General features: G+C 42.6%; 1 protein-coding gene across 1 annotated transcript in view; it reads left to right on the top strand.

The window, feature by feature from the left end:
* Positions 1–14,221, top strand: part of arhgap35a (Rho GTPase activating protein 35a) — a 96,583-nt gene extending 82,362 nt beyond the window's left edge. Inside the window, exons 5-7 of the mRNA XM_072691693.1 lie at positions 4,680–4,811; positions 8,629–8,734; positions 10,067–14,221. Coding sequence (XP_072547794.1) covers positions 4,680–4,811; positions 8,629–8,734; positions 10,067–10,493 — 665 coding nt within the window. The 3' untranslated portion in view covers positions 10,494–14,221. The remainder of the gene's footprint in view (positions 1–4,679; positions 4,812–8,628; positions 8,735–10,066) is intronic.
* The last annotated feature ends 4,623 nt before the right edge of the window (positions 14,222–18,844 follow it).

Genomic DNA, 18,844 nt, shown 5'->3' with positions numbered 1-18,844 from the left:
CACAAACAGTTGAAGACGAAGTGCTGCACAATAAAACCAACTGGAATAAATTAATTTAAACAAATAAAAAAGGAGAGACTATAAAAAGCCAGCACTGGTCTCAGCAATGTATTGGCAAATTATGAAGATATGCTAAACCAGACACTTTTAGGCTTAGTTAATGTACTCATAATTTACCACAATTTAGATAGATACTCTCATACTCCTACGTAACTGTAGTTGCTTTTGGGCCTCTATCATTCCCTAACAGATTTCCTTTTTCATGGGAAACTGACCACTTTCAAACCAATTTCTGGTCTTTGCTCACTTCTGCTCAAGAATTATAGGAATTTCCTGTAGGATTTTTGCTACTGCTGGTAGACCCATAAGACAGCACACTTCCATACACCTGCAAATTCAGCTACTTCCTTCACGGTATGGCCCTTGACCAAGCCAAATGCAAAAACTCCTTTTTGCAATCATTAACATCTGCTTTGCGACACCCGGCAGGTGTTTATAGCCTAGTCATCCTCGAGCAACACCATCTGCAGGAGCCTGAAGTTACTGCCACCTTAAACACACAAGATGACTTTTTCTTTTTTCTTTTTTTTTTTCCTTTCCCTCCGGAAGGCTTGTGTATATAGTGAGATAAGATAAAAGATGTAGAGATGGGAATAATTAAATATGTACACATAAAAGAGAAAATAGACGTTTGTATTAAGGTGAGCAGCTGGTGTGCAGTGGGAGGATATGAATATGGATATGGTTGGTCATCCTATGACACAACAGTGGACACATTTACATATCGCCACCTACACTATATGTCCACATGTTTGTGGACGCCCCTTCTAATGAATGCATTCGGTACAGATGTGCAAATACACAAAGAGCTTGTCTAGTCTCTAAAGATAAGTATTGCAAACAGAATAGGACTCTCCAGAGCAGAGAAACGTGAACCTGTGGGCACCATGCCAAATGCCAGACAGACTAGAGGGGTCTGAAGCCCCCATTATTGAGCTGTGGAGCACTGAAACTGTGATCTGTGGAATTGGATGGTGCTCCATCCAAAACTTTTGGAACAATTACTTAGAGCAGAATATATTTTTATCTTATATCCTTGATTTTGGAAAAACCAACGAGGTGTCCCAATACTTTTGTCCATATAGTCTATCTGGCCTACAGCAGCTATCTGGCCTACTGTACACTTGTTCATGTTGAAGTGAATGTAGTTGCTACAGACCGACTGTATCAGACTGAGTGTTGTGCTCTACCAGGCGGTCGAGACACAAATGCAGCATTGTGTAGTTGTTCAAAAGGAGTGGCTGAAACAGCCTGTTTAATTCTAACTGATTAAGAATTGAAGGATGATCCTATCTAAGGATGAAGATTAAGATTAGGGTCCTCCCACTGCATCCAGCAGTGCAATGGAATTCCCCCTTTGCATTTCACTTTTCCTTTGCAGTGAACACATTTGCACTGGAGCAGTGGGCAAGCCACCTCAATGCCTGGGGAGCAAATGGGGGGGTTGTTAAAGTTTGTGTTGACCAGACTTCTGGGCACGTTCCTGCATCTGTGTTTTTGTCTCCTGCTACTCCTTTTTTTAAGGCTTTATTTTTAAGATGGAGGAATCATTCTCCGACCAATGAAGGCATTATAGAGCTGATCTGCTTAATTAACCCAATTTAATCCACAGCCATTGATTCCTCCCCCGCAGTATTTCTGTACTGATCACACACGCGTCATGTGAACTAGTGTGAGCGTGTTTGGGAACGCAGCATAATGTAAAGTGTGGGCGTGCTTGTTTGTTTGTTTGAGCTGATTCTGCTGGGTTGCATCAGTATGCTCTCGCTGTGTGCGTTGGCTCTGTGTCAGCATCCATGCGTGCGCGTATGTGTGTACGCTTCAGAGACAGAAAGAGGAGGTCAGTTAATTACCTGTGGATTGGTTTAGGTAATGAAGCGCGTGCACACACACGCGCCGCTGCTCTGCAGGTTCCGTCAGGGTCTGGCCTGGTCCGGTGTGAGCTAATAGGAGGTGAAGGCTTGTGTCCGATCGATCAAACCCTCGCACGGCCTGGTGGCAATGCAATTACCAATACAATTACTGCAGAGCCTGCTGTGCAGGTGACCACTGAACAGCAGCCCCTGCAGCTGTAAGGGCACTTGTAAGTTCTAATATGGGGGGGGGAGGGGGCATTTACTGTAAACATTTACTAAAACTACAGATGTCGTTTGTTAATTGTTAAAATTAACATTTAGCCTGAATTCACCCTAAATATATTTGATCTGTCAGGATCACGGAAGCATAGCATAAGCAAAGCAGGTGGGAATTTCCGTTCACTTTAAAAAGAGGTTTGTAGTATTTAATCCTTACAACACAAATTGCAGGTACTGTATGTTCAGTATGTTTACAGGTCTATATATTGGTTCTTTCTTGGAGCGCTTTTAGGTACTGACCACTGCATACCAGAAAACCTTCTCTAACCCAGTCATCTAGCCATCACAATTGGGCTCTCGTTAAAGTGGCTCATGCCCTTATGCTTGCCCATTTTCCCTGCTTTTAACACCTTCATCACATTCAAGAACGGGCTGTTCATTTGCTGCTTAATATATTCACCACTTGTAAATGAAGATACTTTGTTTTCTTCAATGATGAATGTCAATGGTAAATTATATGTATGAAGATTCAAGGTTTTTGCCTAATAAATGTTTATATTCCAGCTTTCTGCTACACCAAATTCCAATATTATGATGACCTGTAAGCCCTATGTGGTACTAAACAAATTCTGGGGTGCAGGTAATGATGTATTGCCATGACCGACCTGGCTGTGTTAAAACATGGCTGAAAAAGACAATTTCTCTTTAACCGTATCCACAGAGGCACCTGTCTGCCCCTTCTGTCTCTGTCTCCGTTTCCCCCCTCCGTCTCTCTGAGAGAAGCGAGGAAGCCTAATCAGAAGAGAGCTTTGTAATTAAGTTCTGCTTTTTCTCCAGTAGGCTCCCTCATCCCACCTCCCCTCTCCATCCCTCACATTCTGTCTCGTCTGCTGGATTTAAAGTGTATCCTTGCAGAGCGGGCAGACCCTGTGATTACGCTTGCTTTACAGTTTTAATCAGCTCGCTTTCATTTGTTTCCGGCCTCCGTAACCTTTCTCCTCCTGTCTCCCCTGTGCCTCGTACGCAGCGCGCTCACCTCACATGGTGCGCAAGTGCTCCAATTAAGCACACATTTCACTGGATCTGTGGGTAAATTAATGATGCACAGAGACAGCAGCTCAACATGATGGTGCATCGGACAGGTTTGACTCGGAAAGGGTGTAATAATGGCTTGTCGGCCGGCGGAATGCTTTCTGAAATGTGAAAGGCTGACTTTCGCATAGATCCAGGCTCCACAATATGAACTAAATATCACCTTGCCATTCCATTAGAAGGTCTTGCGATTGGGATGCCAGCTATTAAGACTTGATGTGACACCTGACAGACTGGCATATTATTGACCACACTGCATTTTATTGAATCACATGAATGCCTTGACCTCCTTGAAGACACCTACAGATTCAAACATCCAGCTAAATCAAACCTTTCTGTGGCATCTTTGCGGCATTTCCGAGCTGTCGGACCTCCTAATACCAGCACCACATATGAGGAACAACCTCTTTAAATTCAGGTCTTCCTTCTGAAATCTGTAGCTTCCTTGTTGTTTCAGCTAGGTCTCATGCTAGGGCTACACTCTATGGACAGAAGTATTAGGAGAGAGCTCTAAATCTGCTGTTAGAGCTGCAAAGGGGTATAATAATGCCTATAGATTTACAACAGGATGCTGTAAAAGATTGTTTGTGTCCCAGTACTTTTGTCCAAGTAGTGTGCATTCATATATATATAGCTAAAAGGTTTCTATTTGGTACCACAAAAGGGTTTTGTGTAAGAATACCTTTTTGATGCGCTGTAAACTATATACCAGTTTTCTAATGTTCTATATGGAACCGTAGCAACTTAACATATGTTGTTTTTATTAAGGAACCCTTAAAGAACCTTGTTTTTTATGGGGGGAGAGCTCAAGTAAAAACCAGCCATTAGCATTGATTATCAGTAGCGCCTGTCAAGGGGTGGATGGGCGGCAAGTGAACAGTCAGTTCTTGAAAGTGATGAAGGTATTAAAGCAGGAGCCACTTTAACAAGAACTAAATTGTGATGCCTGGACGACTGAGTCAGAGCATCTCCAAAACATCAGTTTTTCTGGTACGCAGTGGTCAGTACCTACCAAAAGTAGTCCCAGAAAGGACGACCTTGATGTGATTTGATGTGATTCATGGAGGCCCCTCCCCACAACTTATAGGACTTAAAGAATCTGCTGTTAATGACTTGATTCCAGACACCACTTCAGAGAGTCTTCAGAATATTATTATTATTAACAAACTGCAGGCCTGTCCAGTGTCCAGTGGATTATTATTATTGTTATTATTCATTTTTAAACAGTCTAATAGTTAAAAGGGATTAGCTATGTGGAAAACAGTGTATGAGGTTGGTGACTGAGGGAAAATAACCATTCCTCAGCCTGCTGGTGCTGGATTCCTGAAGTTCCTGAAGGTTCCTGAATTCCATGGTTTGGGTGCGAACTGTCTTTGATGACGGAAGTATTGTATAATTCTGGTCTGTTTATTCTCTCTCTCTCTAATCTTACTCACTTCATTTCTCCGTTAGATCCCAGCCTGGACCTGGTGGAGAAGGACATGTCAGTGAACACGGTAGCCGGAGCCATGAAGAGTTTCTTTTCCGAGTTGCCTGACCCCCTGGTGCCGTACAACATGCAGGTGGATCTGGTGGAAGCTTTCAGTAAGTGACTTACATTCAGGACAAGCTAATTAGGAACATTTTTGCCAATTGGCGTTCCTTTATTCAGTAAAGGTGCTCCGTGTTACCCTACTAAAAATGTTGTATATGAAATATGAATGGGAAAGACTTCTGCCGAAGAAGAGTATCTGTAGTTGCCTCACTCGTGCAACGCCCACTCTACATTCACGCAGCGTGAAATGCTGTGTGTTTGGCTCTGGGCATCCATCCAAGCTCGGGATGCGCCAACAATGAGGGTGAAACTGCAGCTTATGCCTGTAGTTAGTCGGCTGCTCTGAAGGGGGATTCGGCCCACTAGCGAAAACTCTTTTAGGTGCTTCCATTCTTTGGAGAAACACTTCAACTTATCACGTCGAATGGAAGTGCGTCTGCCAAGTGGAAGATTGAAAGTCCAGTCCGACCAAAGTGACTGTGCTTGAGCAAATTTTTTACTGTGAATGCTCCTAAATTGGCAGGAATGTGCTGATGTACCTTAGCATAGTGGGAGCCAAATGGGAATGGTCCAGTAAATGCCGGAATTCTGCCTCCTTAGCCTTTTATTATGCCAGTACTTGAGAGAGGCTGAAAAATATGTGCTCGTCAAGCAAAGGGTACTCTGAAGAGAGAGAATCATGCGTGAAACGACTGAAACGTGCTTCTGTAAAAAAAGAAAGAGTAATAACAGAAAAAATGATGGGGAGTGAAAGGAAGAGTGGGAGAGAAAGGGGGGGGCAAGCCAAATGGATTGGGAAGGGAACGGACAGACGGCCAGTCACCTGATTGCAGAGTCACTCCCTGCAGGTGGTGGGCGGAGCTCTAGCCTGGCCCGTCTGTCACTGGACGTCATGGCAACAGCCCAGCAGGCTTGCTCTTGCTGTGTTTCTGCTGCTATCAGTGCTGATCTCTAAAGCACCTGCATTGCGCTGGCAGTTACTCAATATTCCTTGGCCATGGCTAATGGATTTGTTATCCGTGGGACCTCAAAAGAATTGGGTGTCTGACATATTGCGATGAACTGAGATGAATTGGCTTCGTTTGGGATGCAGCAGAAGCTACAGCATCTGTTTTGATCCGTTTTCGATTGATTCCATTGGGCTGTGCGAGTCTTTGGAGATGAAATCACAACATGGTCTTGGTTTAATGTGGACTTTTTGTATGGGTATGGGTGTGTGTGGGGGTGGGGTTATTACACAGAATTAGGCATCAGTTGGGTGTGTGAGGGAGTGTGTGCTATGCTGGAATGCTGACATCAGTGTGTGCATGTGAGATGCTGACATCAGTGTGTGTGAGAGAGAGAGAAAGAGGGAGAGAGAGAGAGAGAGAGAGTGAGTGAGTGAGACTCTGGAGGAACACATCTGCCATACTGGTCACGTGTCCTGATAGAGGGCTTGCTGTGTTAGAGGGCTGATGTAAGCCGTTCTGACTCACTGCAGCCATCGTTCTTGCAGCACCCAGGGGACGTGTGTATATGTATGCGTGTGTGTATGTCTCAAAGACTGTGTGTGTGTGTGTGTGTGTGTGTGTGTGTGTGTGTGTGTGTGTGTGTGTGTGTGTGTGTGTGTGTGTGTGTGTGTGTACGTACTTTTGCCTTTGCCTCATCCAGCAAGCATCCCTCAGTCTCCCCTGATGACTCTGACAGGAAGTGTTTTGCTGTAAGTTCTAGAAGGGTCCATCTCCCAGAGCTGAAAGCTGCTGAAAATATGGTCTTGATCTTTGGGTTGGGTGTGGAGTCACTGATTGTGTACACGTGTGTGTGTGTGTGTGTGTATGTGTATGTGTGTAAGTGTATGTGTAAGTGTGGTTTTTACAAATGAGACAAATGGTGTTTGGTCACAGTATGGGTGGGCAATATAACAACATGTGACCATTATTGTGATTTATGATGTCATGATGTGCTTTTCTGAGTATCATAGGGAGTGTCGTGGGAACAGCTGCCCTTACAGTATGGATATACTGGTTTGGGAACGGAGAGTCGATGACTGTCATATTTTGTCATGCGTTTTTGTGTGACTGTGTACCTTATGTACACTATATAGGCAAAAGTGTATGAGTTAAAGTAGTAAGGGTATTAAAAAAAGAGTTTATCCTGCTTTTGTTGGAGACAAACGTCTCTACTGTCAGGCAGGCAAGACTTTCTACTAGATTTTGGAGCATTCAGTATGTTGGATGATCACCACTCCACCTCATCCTCAACTCCCTAACTTCTCTCAAAAGTACTGGATGGAGCACCATCCATTATTTCAGAGAACGCAGTTCCACTGCGCCGTTCAATGCAGGGGGGGCTTTATACTCCTCTAACCCACACCTGGCATTAGGCATGGTGCCAATAGTTTCATGTGTATCTGCTCCAGAGAGTCCTATTCTGTTGGCAATACTTCTCTACAGGGACTAGACAAGGTGTGTGTGTGTGTGTGTGTGTGTGTGTGTGTGTGTGTGTGTGTGTGTGTGTGTGTGTGTGTGTGTGTGTGTGTGCAGCTTAAAGTAGCTGAATGCATCCATTAGAAGGGGCAGACTGAAGCCTCATTTATACTAGTTTTATGTATTAAAATTGAGGCTTCCCTTTCTTACGTTTTAACCATAACTGCCCACATAATTCAATGTCTTATGTTGGCATGACTGTTTAGCAATACGTCAAAAGTTTCTAATATCAACAAACATGGCGACGGTGGAGGAAGTTGTGGTGATGTTGCGGTGGTGGTGAAAAAAACACCACGTTTCTTCTTCGTTGTGTCCATATGGCAGTGGTCATGTTTCACTTGAACCATTGGCTACACTGCCTCCACATTTCCCGTGGTACTGCTCTGTTCCGTCCATATCTATAAGCTTTTACAGAACGTGCACAAATACGTGAAACGTGAAGTACAGAACATATAGTACATATTTAACATCGAGCTAAATGAGCCTGGCGCTATGGCCAGAAGATCAGGAATTCGAATCTTGACTCATGCTTTTTCACCATCAGCTCCAGTTGTGATGCCGGCCGGCTGATGCAGCACAGGGGATCCAACGCTTTCCTCCAAGCTGCCTTGTGATGCTGCATTAGCGGCTGTTTGAACAGAGGCGGTGGTTGACTTAACATATATCAGAGCAGGCATGTGCCTGTCTTCACTCTCCTAGTGTCAGGAGCATTGTGAGTGAGTGAGTGGGTGGGTGAATTGGCTCAGCTAACTTTGGGGAAAATTGGGTAAACATTAAGGAAAAAAGCACAAGGTTTAAATAAAGGACAATGCAGAGGCATTAGTTGATAACAGTAGTAGGTTTGACCTTAAACAGTGAACGATGGAGGTGTGCAGCCATCTAAACGTGAGGAACTTGACGGTCATTCTTATTCTGAGGCTGTCTGATGCAAGAACCCTATGCATTCAGCCTGTATTATCATATTGCTATTCACATGACATATTTCATATTATTTTCAGTGGCATCGGAAGACTTTTTCGAGCAGTTCGAAATCTGAGGCCTGTCTTCCAAGTGAGAGGATGAAGCCCCCAGGCCGCCCTGTAGCTACACCACCGCCTAGCATAATGCACAGATTCCCAGAAGAAACGTTTGTGTGAAAGGGCTAAACGAGAAGTGTTAAAGTGGGCGATAGTAAACTCTGGACTCTTGTGTGTGTCTGTTTTGTTATGTCTGCTTCTGTCCGCCTTCTCCCTCCTCTCTCTCTCTGTCTTCGCCGCCGCTGCTCGCTCTTGTCATTATGCGTCATGCTGCGCCCTTCGGTGTGTCTGCGTCTGGACGTGTCTCGGTGTGTGTGTCCCTCTATCTGCATGTCCCTGGATGGACGTGTGGGCGTGTGTGTCTGACTCTGTCCTGTCTCCTGCAGAGATCAATGATCGCGAGCAGCGTCTCCACACCATGAAGGACGTGCTGCGCAGGTTCCCCCGAGAGAACTACGACGTCTTCAAATACGTCATCAGCCACCTGAACAAGTGAGCAGCACCTTCAGTGCTCTTAAGCTACAGGAGCGCGTGCACACACACACACACACACACACACCTAGACACACACACATACATAAGTATGTGCCCATATGTAACAACAACAAACAAAACACACGATAAACAACAACCTCCACTGTGCTCTGGCACACTAATGCACCTTGCGGTACTATTTGTCGCTGATGTGCATAAACCTTGTATCTTTAACATGACAACTTTACAGGAAAAGGGGAAAAACCTTTTTAACGTTCAGTAGACATTAGTGTAAAAAGATTTAATTAATTTATTTATTTATTCACTTATTTTTTCTCGCTGTACAAATGCACAAGCAGTCATTTTCTCACAAAGGAGGCACTAATTAGCTGAAGAGTTGAGTCAGGTGTGTTAAATCAGAAGGAGTGCTGAAGTCTGCAGTGTTTTAGCCGCCAGAACTCGCATCTGACACATGCACTACATGTCCGACATGGTAAGCTTCCTGAAATGTGCAGTTTTCTTAAAGCAGCAGTACACAGTTAAGACTGAGCATGTAAAACCACTATTAGTCTAACTTTGATTTTGAATCCATTAAATAGATGTATTATGGCTGTGAACTTTGTGATTAAAAACAAAACCCATTCTAAACATGATCCAAACAGAACTGTGGCCCAGAAAAAAAGCCTCAAACCTGTGAAAAGTATGTGTGTGTGTATGTGCATATATATATATATATATATATATATATATATATATATATATATATATATATATATATATATGCAAAAAAAACATTGCAAAAGTGACTGACTTGATTCATTGGGATTGTTTTATTTCTCACTTACTTCTGTATTCTCATAATCCCTATGTGAGTAATTGAAATATTGATTGATTCAGTCACAAGAATTATATAATAAACTGTCTAGTGTGCCATATTTATGGTAACTTTCTAGAAATTGTTGTCTATAAATTAAAAGAAAACAGCTGCGATATAAATAATATAATTAAGTGCTGAGATTGGAAAAAATACTGTTTACTGTTTACATCGGACTTGCTTTCCAGTGGCAGGCTTAAACTACTGTGTCCTTAGCGACTAGCCATTAAAAGTTTAAAAAACAGTTCTGGGAATGCTGCTCTAACACATTCTGCTTTTCAGCCTTGGCAACACCTGAGTACTCACACCTGTGGCTCGTTCTCCCTTCAATAAGAGCTATAATAGACTCCATCTCACTCACTAACTCACTCTCTGATCACAGCACTGCACCACCTGTACACTCTTGTTCTGCTGATATTTTGGTTTCATTGTCTGTGTTGATGCGACTCTTTCTGTCCCCCTTCGGTCTCTCTCAGGGTGAGCCAGAACAGTCGTCTGAACCTGATGACCAGCGATAACCTGTCTATCTGCTTCTGGCCCACGCTGATGCGGCCAGACTTTACCACCATGGACGCGCTGACGGCCACGCGCACTTACCAGACAATCATCGAGACCTTCATCCACCAGTGTGCTTTCTTCTTCTACAATCAGCCACTGGCCGACACGCCCAGCAGCCTTTCTGGCCTGCCGGGGTCGCCCACCGCAACACTGAGCTCCGCCTCCTCCATCAGCACCTCCGCCTACTCTTCCTGCTATGCCCCACCCCAGCATGTGGCCCCGCCTTTCAGCCCAGCCCAGCAGTCCCCGCCCCATTCTCCTCCCCCTACCCCGCAGTCACCCATCCAGAGTCTACTTCCGACTCTGCATCCACACCACACACCTACGGAACAACACACGCTGTGAACCAGAGAAAGAGAGAGAGAGGGAGAGAGAGAGAGAGAGAGAGGGTGCGAGAGGGAGAGGACGAGGACGAGAAAAGAGAAGCTTGGCGATTGAGATTGAGTTGCGGAAGTAGAAGCGAGAGAGATTACCTGAGTGGAGAGAGAGATTTTTTTTTTCTTCTTCTTTTTGGGAGACAAAATAAAGAGATTGAGGAAATGTGCCTGATTTCTCATTGCTGCAGGCAATAGGGAACTTAGAGAGAGAGAGCGATCGAGGGAGAGCGAGAGAAAGGGTGAGAGACAGTGAGAGCTTTAGAAAGAGTGAAGAAGGTCAAGCCACTTCAGCTGTGAGCCACTCCAGCAACACTTCATCTCCCTCTTTATAGATCACTGCACTCATCTGTTCTCTGCTCTTCTGCATTACAATTCAACAGAGTACATATATTCTCCCATGCGCGCGCACACACACACACACACACACACACACACACACACACACACACACACACACACACGCATACAAATTCTTCCTTCGTCTGGACGATAAAGGGTTAATGAGGTGTGGTAGTAACCTCTGGAGCCCAGACTTTCCTGACAGTACCTGAGAGGTGACTGAGGAGGATGCGGCTGCTAAGGGTGAGGCTTGTGGACCTACAGACTTAACTAAACTGCACTCACCCTGCAGTCAATTATCCTCTCTACCCTCCCCTCACCGTCACCACTAATAGGAATGAGGTGAAGTGTGGTGAGAAGCCATCCTTAGCGTTCTCCACATTTGTTTTGTAGCTTTTGACCACTATCCTTTATCCTTTTTTTTCTTTTTTTGTTTTTTTTAAACCAAAACATAAAAAGACTAGAAGTTCTAGCTCCTGATGATACGGTGCCTCTCTCGGCCACATTCCTATTCCTCCCTCATCCCTGGTTCGCCTCACAGCGACCATTTAAAAGAGGAACACAAGAAAACAGCCCTCGACAAACTTGACAAACTGGATCTGGTTTCGTTGGGAGTGGAACGTACAGTGAACTTTTTGGTACTTTTTTTTCCCTTTTTGCACGGCATTCTGGGATTTGAAGTCTTCTCTACGTCTATGCTCGTATCTCTCAGCCCTTGCGATGAGCCAGAGCCTCCAGACTATGCTAGAAGACTGTTTCCCTTTTATTTTCTGGAGGAAAAGAGAATGTCCTGATTGACCCTCCTTTTGCACCCCCCCCCCCCTCTTCCTCCTCCTTCTCCTCCCTTTCTCTGAATGGATTAAGTGTCGGTGAACATGGGAGCCATTTTGTTTCCTTCTTTATGGTGAAGTCTCCGCCCTCTCACAGCTCTGCATAGCTCCATGTAGCTGTGGTGGCCGGGTTTGAGTGCTTCCTGACCTGCGGGGAGTGAGCAGGGATTATTGGCATGGGCTTGGACCGATGAATGTGCTCCTGCGGAGTGTGAGAACTCTGTGCGTTTCGGTGTGCGTATTGGTCAGGGCTGTTCAATTGTGCTTCACGTCATGGTGGATCTCAGTGAGGTTCCTCTTTATTAGGAAAGAGATGTGGTGAGATGATGTACTGGATTACCTTCTGGCGTGAGCTCTCTGTTGAACTGGATCCCTAATGTGTACGTGGGTGGATGAATGCAGGCCCGATGCTTGCGAAATATCACGGCTAGGTTTAGGCAGCTTTGAAAGTGTATCCAGCTGACTGGTGGGATGGTTTGATGGGTTTGGGTTTTTTTCAGCATTTCTTTATGCCAGTTGAAGACGCCAGCTGTCTTTTACTTTGTATAAACATTGCATGACAGATTGACCAGTAGAAATGGTCTAAAATGACTACATTAATCTTTAATACAGATTTATTCCTCCTTCTAAAAAGCTTGTAAGGGGTGTGGTGATGCACAACATTCTATTGGATAAGCAAATCTTCTAGCAGTATCTCTTTGATTTTCAACATTTTCAACTTTTTAAGCTCCTCCCACTAACAAAGTAAGCCAAATGAACCCCTATAATCTCAATCTCTGGGCTTTTTGTTTTATACATTAATTATAAATTCTTGTCACTGGAGGGTGTGTGTGTGTGTGTATTCACAACATTAGCCTCTCTTGCCCACTATACTCTGCACCCAGAGGCTTCACCGACCGTGGTTCCCACTGAAGATAACAAATGAAAGGTCAAAAACTCACAGAATTGTATTAAATGATACATCATTTGAACTGAAATTGCTAAACAGAGTTATGAGAGTTATGAGATGATTGGCTGAATGATGCCTTTTCTGGTATTCATATCTACAATGTCCCGAAACTCAACCCAGGCCTAAACTCTCTCTGCTACTTCAGGCCTGCTACTTCTGTTTGAAATGGTAGAAAGAGCCGGAGATTCTCAGAGAAGAGTGGGTTAAACGCAATCGCTAAACCTGTAGGATAGTTCTAGTTCACTTGGGGCACCTTACTGCCACCTGCTGGCCAACAAGATACTACTACTCCTCACTAGCCTGCCTTTATTATTTCTACCCAGCTTTGACACAAGTCTATTTGGACCCCCTCCCCTCAGAGAGAAGTGCTCTGAATGCACTTTAATTCACGAGTCCTTTTCACAGAGCACCACAAAAGAGAGAAGTATGAGGTGGAACTCAATAGCCAGTCGACTCTTCAGCCCTTCCTAACTTCACATTGTACTCTGTATTCTCAGGTTGCAGCTACAAAAGCAGACACTGGCTGGTAAACGTTTCGCTATTGTTGCGTCTTTGTCATGATTGTTGTGTCTTGTCGCTCTGGAAAAGTAGTGATGCTGATGTCCTTGAAAATGGGAAAAAATAGCAGGATTTTAAGCTTCTTTTAAGACTAGAGTGAAGGCTAGAGACATGTCCACCAATGAGTGAAGCATGACTGAACTGCCCGCCTCTCTCCTGCCGATCCAAAAATGTCAAGCTAGCGTCTGATTAGCTGTTCAGAATCTCACAGGTTTTGCCCACAGCATCTTCCTTTCTTTCTCACACGTCTTACACCACTGACGTTTCAGTTGTGTTCTTGTCTTTTCAGTAAGTGGTATGTTTTGGGAAAAACGGGGAGACGGCACTCACTCCTGGTACTTTAGCAGCGGATTGCTGGCTCGCTGCGTTCTCTGTGTAAATCATTGTGTCAATTCTGAGCTGATCTTTAGCAGCCAAAGACTGACTGTGTGAAATAAAAAATAAAAGGGTGTGTGACAGAGGAGGAATAGCAACAAATGGGAATTAAAATGTGACGTTGTTTCAGCGATCTTCCGTGGCTGCATTTACTTTATTTTTGTTTGTTTTTTTCCTCTTTTGCAACAGTGGTGACAGATTGTCTGTTAAGTTAAATGAGAAGCAAGCAAAACTATATTCAAAATTGGTTGTTTATTTGTATGTTAGGGGGTCTAACACTTTGCCCTATAGTCAATGGTGATAGAAAAAAAAATCTTTTTATGTTTTATTTTAATAATTAAAAAAAAAGACAAATGTTTTTTAACAATTTTGTGAATGGTGTAAAGACCATATGATGTAGTGCATGATTCAACCCCATGTCCAGGAGTCGGGGCCCACCACTCTCCATATTTAAGAAAAAAAAAAACATTAAATGAACAATTTAAAAAAAAAATGAAATGGAACAAAATTGAAACGTAAACTGAGAAAAAAAATCATGTCATTATTTGCTAAGAGTATGGTCATTTGTCTCAATGGGAATGGTGTACAAACAGTAAGGCCTTACGTGACCTGTATTATAGTTAATAAATCAATCTTGTAATATGTGTCCTGTCTCCTGCTTTTGCTTGTGAAGTTTCTTCTTCGTATCATAATATATGGCGCTGATGAAATATGTATCAGTTTACATTAAAATAGACTTTTAAATTATTTGGATTTTCATCCCTTGAACATAGCTGTCTACACTAAAGGTGATCTCACTATCTTTCAGATGGGCTGCTAGTGACTAGGTTCCGTCCCGGCTCTTAATGTGTAAATGTTTGGGTCTGGTCCAAAAAAAATCGGCCTAATTTTTCAACAGTTCTTCACAAATCTCAGTTCTCATAAAACCTCTGCTGCCAAATTATGAACAATGCCTTGTTCATTGAAGTGAAGTAAATATTTTATTACCTTATAGAAAAGTGAATTCTTTTCTGTCAACTATTTTCTTTTCTCAGAAGCTGAGAAATTAGTTTGTTGTAAGCAGTTGCATTAGTGAAAAGATTTTTTAGCATGCCTTGTAAAATAAAAGTAAAAAGTATTTATCAAAAATAGAGCACCTGATATTACATTAAGTAGAGTGCTAAAAATGAATGTTTAAAATCATGGCTCCAAATTGGATGCATGAAAAGTGTCCCTCTGTTTCCATAGTGTGTCTCATTTACTATCTGGATTTCTGTAGAAACCACAATCACAGATCAAAACCCATCATCTAGGTACGTTATCTATTTCTTGTATTGTTTGAAGCTCAGTTATGCTATTTTGTTGGTTTACATTTTTGCACCCTTCGATATAATTAAAATCTGGCAAAATATATAATGTCAGAATTTGATGAGGAATGGACCAATAGAAATGCTCCAAAATAACTTGGAATAAAATATTTTTACGTTGACATCCATTGAAAGTTAAGAAGGTTCTTTGACGTTTTAGCGATACGTTTTTGTGTAAGATCAACAATATGCTACTCTACAGACTTTTTAGATATTTATAAGTATAATAAAGTCTTAATAGTTTTTTGTGAGCCAATCAAATCAGTAGAGAATTAGAGTTCTGTAGAATCAAGATATTTATAGAACCGCTAAAGCTTCATGACCTCTGACTCACAAACCCTATTAAGCCTATTAAGAAAAAAGTCTTCTTAATACTAACACTGGGTCAGCCGCGTAGTTTATAGACTATACAATTGCACAGATCCTGACCAGAGGCTTCTGGTCTTTTGAGAGGCTGAAGATTACGTAGCCTCTTGTAACCTTTTCATTGAGAGAATCAGCTGGCATGGCCTTGGTCTCGTCTTTTCTGATTTATGAAAAAGAGGCTTTACATGGGCTGAAAAGGGCAGCCGTGTGCTCACAGAGCAGAGCTGAACTTTAATCTTTCTGTCATCAGAGTTGCTTAGAGTCTACATTTGATTTGATAGTTCTTTGCTGCAGATGATTGCTGTCTTGTGTGTGTAGAAATCAACTGTACTGGTGTAGGCTGGAGACAGAAATTAGGATTCTTTTTTTTCTTTGGTGTGATGCATCAGTAGAATGAGCACGATCGGTCTGGCTTACCAGTTTCTGTGTTCATACAAGTCTGGATGGGAAATGCTCATAGCAAGCAGATGGGTGGAAGACTGTGGCCACCTAAAGGCAATTATTAGGCCTTTAGTTTTTAGACTCTAGATTTATTAATCAGTTAGTTCCATCAGTTCATCACATTTTAATGTCTATTACCAGATAGATGCTGCGACATACTATGAATTTGATGTGTTTCTGCAAGTATTTGACCTGAAATGTGGCTCCCCTTCAAGTCTCAAAACCAGATAAAAAGAATCTGATCCAACATAGTGATCCGTCATAGTTTAGTTTTTTGTGTGATCTTTCCTACACAGCCACTCCTAAGGAAGTAAGATGGTGCTGAACTTCTTCAGTTTGTACATTATATGGCTCACAGTTGACTGGTGGTGGCCATACTTTTTATAAATGGTTTTGTAACATTTTCCAGTCTGGTGAGCTTTAGAAACTTTTTCTAAGGTCTTCAGTAAACTTCTTTGTCCGAGGCATGGCACACATCCATAAGCCTGTGTGGTAAAGACCAGACTTTGATAGTGGGTTTCCAGTCCCTTCGATTAAAACAAATGATTTCCATGATTTGGGTTCTCCTTTTCTAGTTTACGATTTAACATTTAAGTTCAAATTAATGTAGAATAAAAGAAATAAATAAAATAAACTACGGGCGCTGTATGTGGATGCCAGGAATGGATACATTTTTTAGGGCAGGGGTGGTGGTGGGCAGTTGTTGCTCAATCACACCTGATTCAATTCACCTGTTAATTGCCAGGTCTGGTAAAGCAGGGAAATTCCCAATTTAGGAAATGTAATGCAGTACTGATCACAAATCATTGCGCCAAACCTAGTATGTCTATATTTGAGATTTTTATAATATCTGATTAATAAATATTCATCATTCAAATATAACTAATCTGATTACATATTTTTCAAGTGTATTAAATTCTTAAAAGTACCTGACATTTGTAATCACCTGACGCGATCTATATTACATGTAGTCCATCACAATCCGACACTGTTGGTTTTGACTGGTGGTTATGACTGTAAGAAACAGAAGTTGGGATTGCAATGCTGGGAGGTCACTGGCAACACAGACCGGTGATTTCCCTGCACAAACACACCTGGTTGGACTCATCTTTTTGCTGCCAAGGTTAGTAGAGGTGCCTAAGCAGGGAAAGCAACACACTGTGCTGTAGACCAGCTGTCCAGGAGTAGAGTTGAAGAATTCTGCCTTATTGGTGTTGAACAGCGTGTGAACAGTCACATAGCTACATTACATTTTCCTGGCCATTGCCTGTGATGAAGGGTCATACCAAATATGCATCTCTGGCTCTGGATGGATGGATGATGATGGCATCTTTTACAAGCTATTTGGTGAGTGACGTAGCTCTGCCCACTTAATGCCTGTACTGACAATGAATGACCACTAGGCGGCTCACTTGTCTTACTTTGGCTAATGTTCTTGGTGAATGTCCTGGAATTTTTCCTCCTCAGGGTCATTTCTCCTTGCTGAATGACCCCTAATGGATGACTGTAAGTGGTTCTTGTTCTGGTTTCTCATTGGTGAATGTTAAATGAAAATAGTTTCAAATATAAAATATAGTAAACTAAAGTCTGAATAAAAAATGTGAGCAGGTTTTGAGCATCCTTTTTAAACGTCTTCATTGTCTTTATGCCTGTTTTCCTCTGTAGGTTTGATGCAAGTCATGCTTGAAAAGTCTTCTTCAAAGTAAGATAGAGAAGCGATCCTGTTCGGCCAGTCCGTCTTATGATCAGTCGGAGCACGTATGGCTTCTGATCCGTGACTCTCCCAGATCCGCAGCTTCTGCAGCAGTTGCCTTCAGACTCAATCTTGCAGGTGGCAGGGCTTCTGTCGATAGGCCTGTGGAGGTCCTGATCACCCTCATCAATGCTTTCCGGGGACCCCATTTGCCCCAAAGCGACCATCGATTGTCTGGGTGATTGTGGTCTTTTGATATTGATACCTCGATTGATGGCAGAGCCGGCAGTAAAGATGCATTATTGATCATTTGAAAGTAAGATTGTCAGATTGATGAATGCCTTTATAAAGGGTTTTGGCACATCTGCTGTAGCCAAGGCATGGCATAGCCTAGAATGTGATTTTAAATTACCACCTAAAGTCAAAGATGCTGTGTGTGTGTGTTTCCTTACAGCATTCTGTACAAAACTGGACCAACAGACCCTATACAGAAAGCCATTAATGGGTCCTTCCAGTCAAGGCCAGTGTCGGCCAGCATTCAGACTGTAAAGTTGAACTGAATTTAGCGATTTCAGAATTTATTGCCTGTATTGCTTTAAGGAGCTACAGACGAATAACTTTTCTTTCTAATGTTAAATGAGCTCACATCAAGACATTCACTCACTTCCTGCTTCGCTACCTAGCTGCAATTAGGATATCGTCACTGTTACGCAAAAGCCTCATCTCTTCAAAATGCCAATTTTACAAGAGAAGAAGAAACCTTCTAAACTTTCAATGAAAGTCAATGTAAAAATATTTAATTCCAAGTCATTTTGGAGCATTTTATTAGTCCATTCATCAAGAGTTTTCAACACACTGTAAGAAGCAACTGCCAGATATAGATTGTCAAAAACAAAAGTAAAAAGCGACAAAACTGAAGATGCAAAGTTTTGGCATGATGGAGGTGAAATGCAAGCCTGCATGTGACTAGTTTTTTGGCGACCAACCGGCCAGGCAACTTAGGTGGCATAGATTGCTCAGTCTGTTCGTATGTTAACTGATTGCATTTTCTGATGTGGAAAAGAAATGCAATTATTAGTAAGAGTGTGAGCAATGCGCTTGTTTTTTAGCATGATTAATTATGCTGTTTAATTCTGAGATCCACCACAGCTCGGATGTAATTTCCCAGTGGTCTTCTTGTATTTTTATTTATTTCTTTCTTTATTTATTTCCACTCTCATTTTGTAATGAGCCGTGAATCCGAGCGCCAAGTTCACAGTCACCCTTGGGAGTCTCGAGGAGAAGCGATTGCAATGACCAGATATTCAAAACACCAGATAGGGATGCCTGGCACATAGGATGCTATAGCAAGCGGCGGCGAGGTGAGCAGAGCACACCTAGTCTTCTCTGAGACAGCTTCTTCTTCTTCTTCTTCTTCTTCTT

The sequence above is a fragment of the Salminus brasiliensis genome, chromosome 11, assembly GCF_030463535.1.
Source record: "Salminus brasiliensis chromosome 11, fSalBra1.hap2, whole genome shotgun sequence".
Lineage (NCBI taxonomy): Eukaryota > Metazoa > Chordata > Actinopteri > Characiformes > Bryconidae > Salminus > Salminus brasiliensis.
The sequence above is the reverse complement of the archived record's forward strand: the minus strand, read 5'-3'. Positions and strand labels throughout refer to the sequence as shown.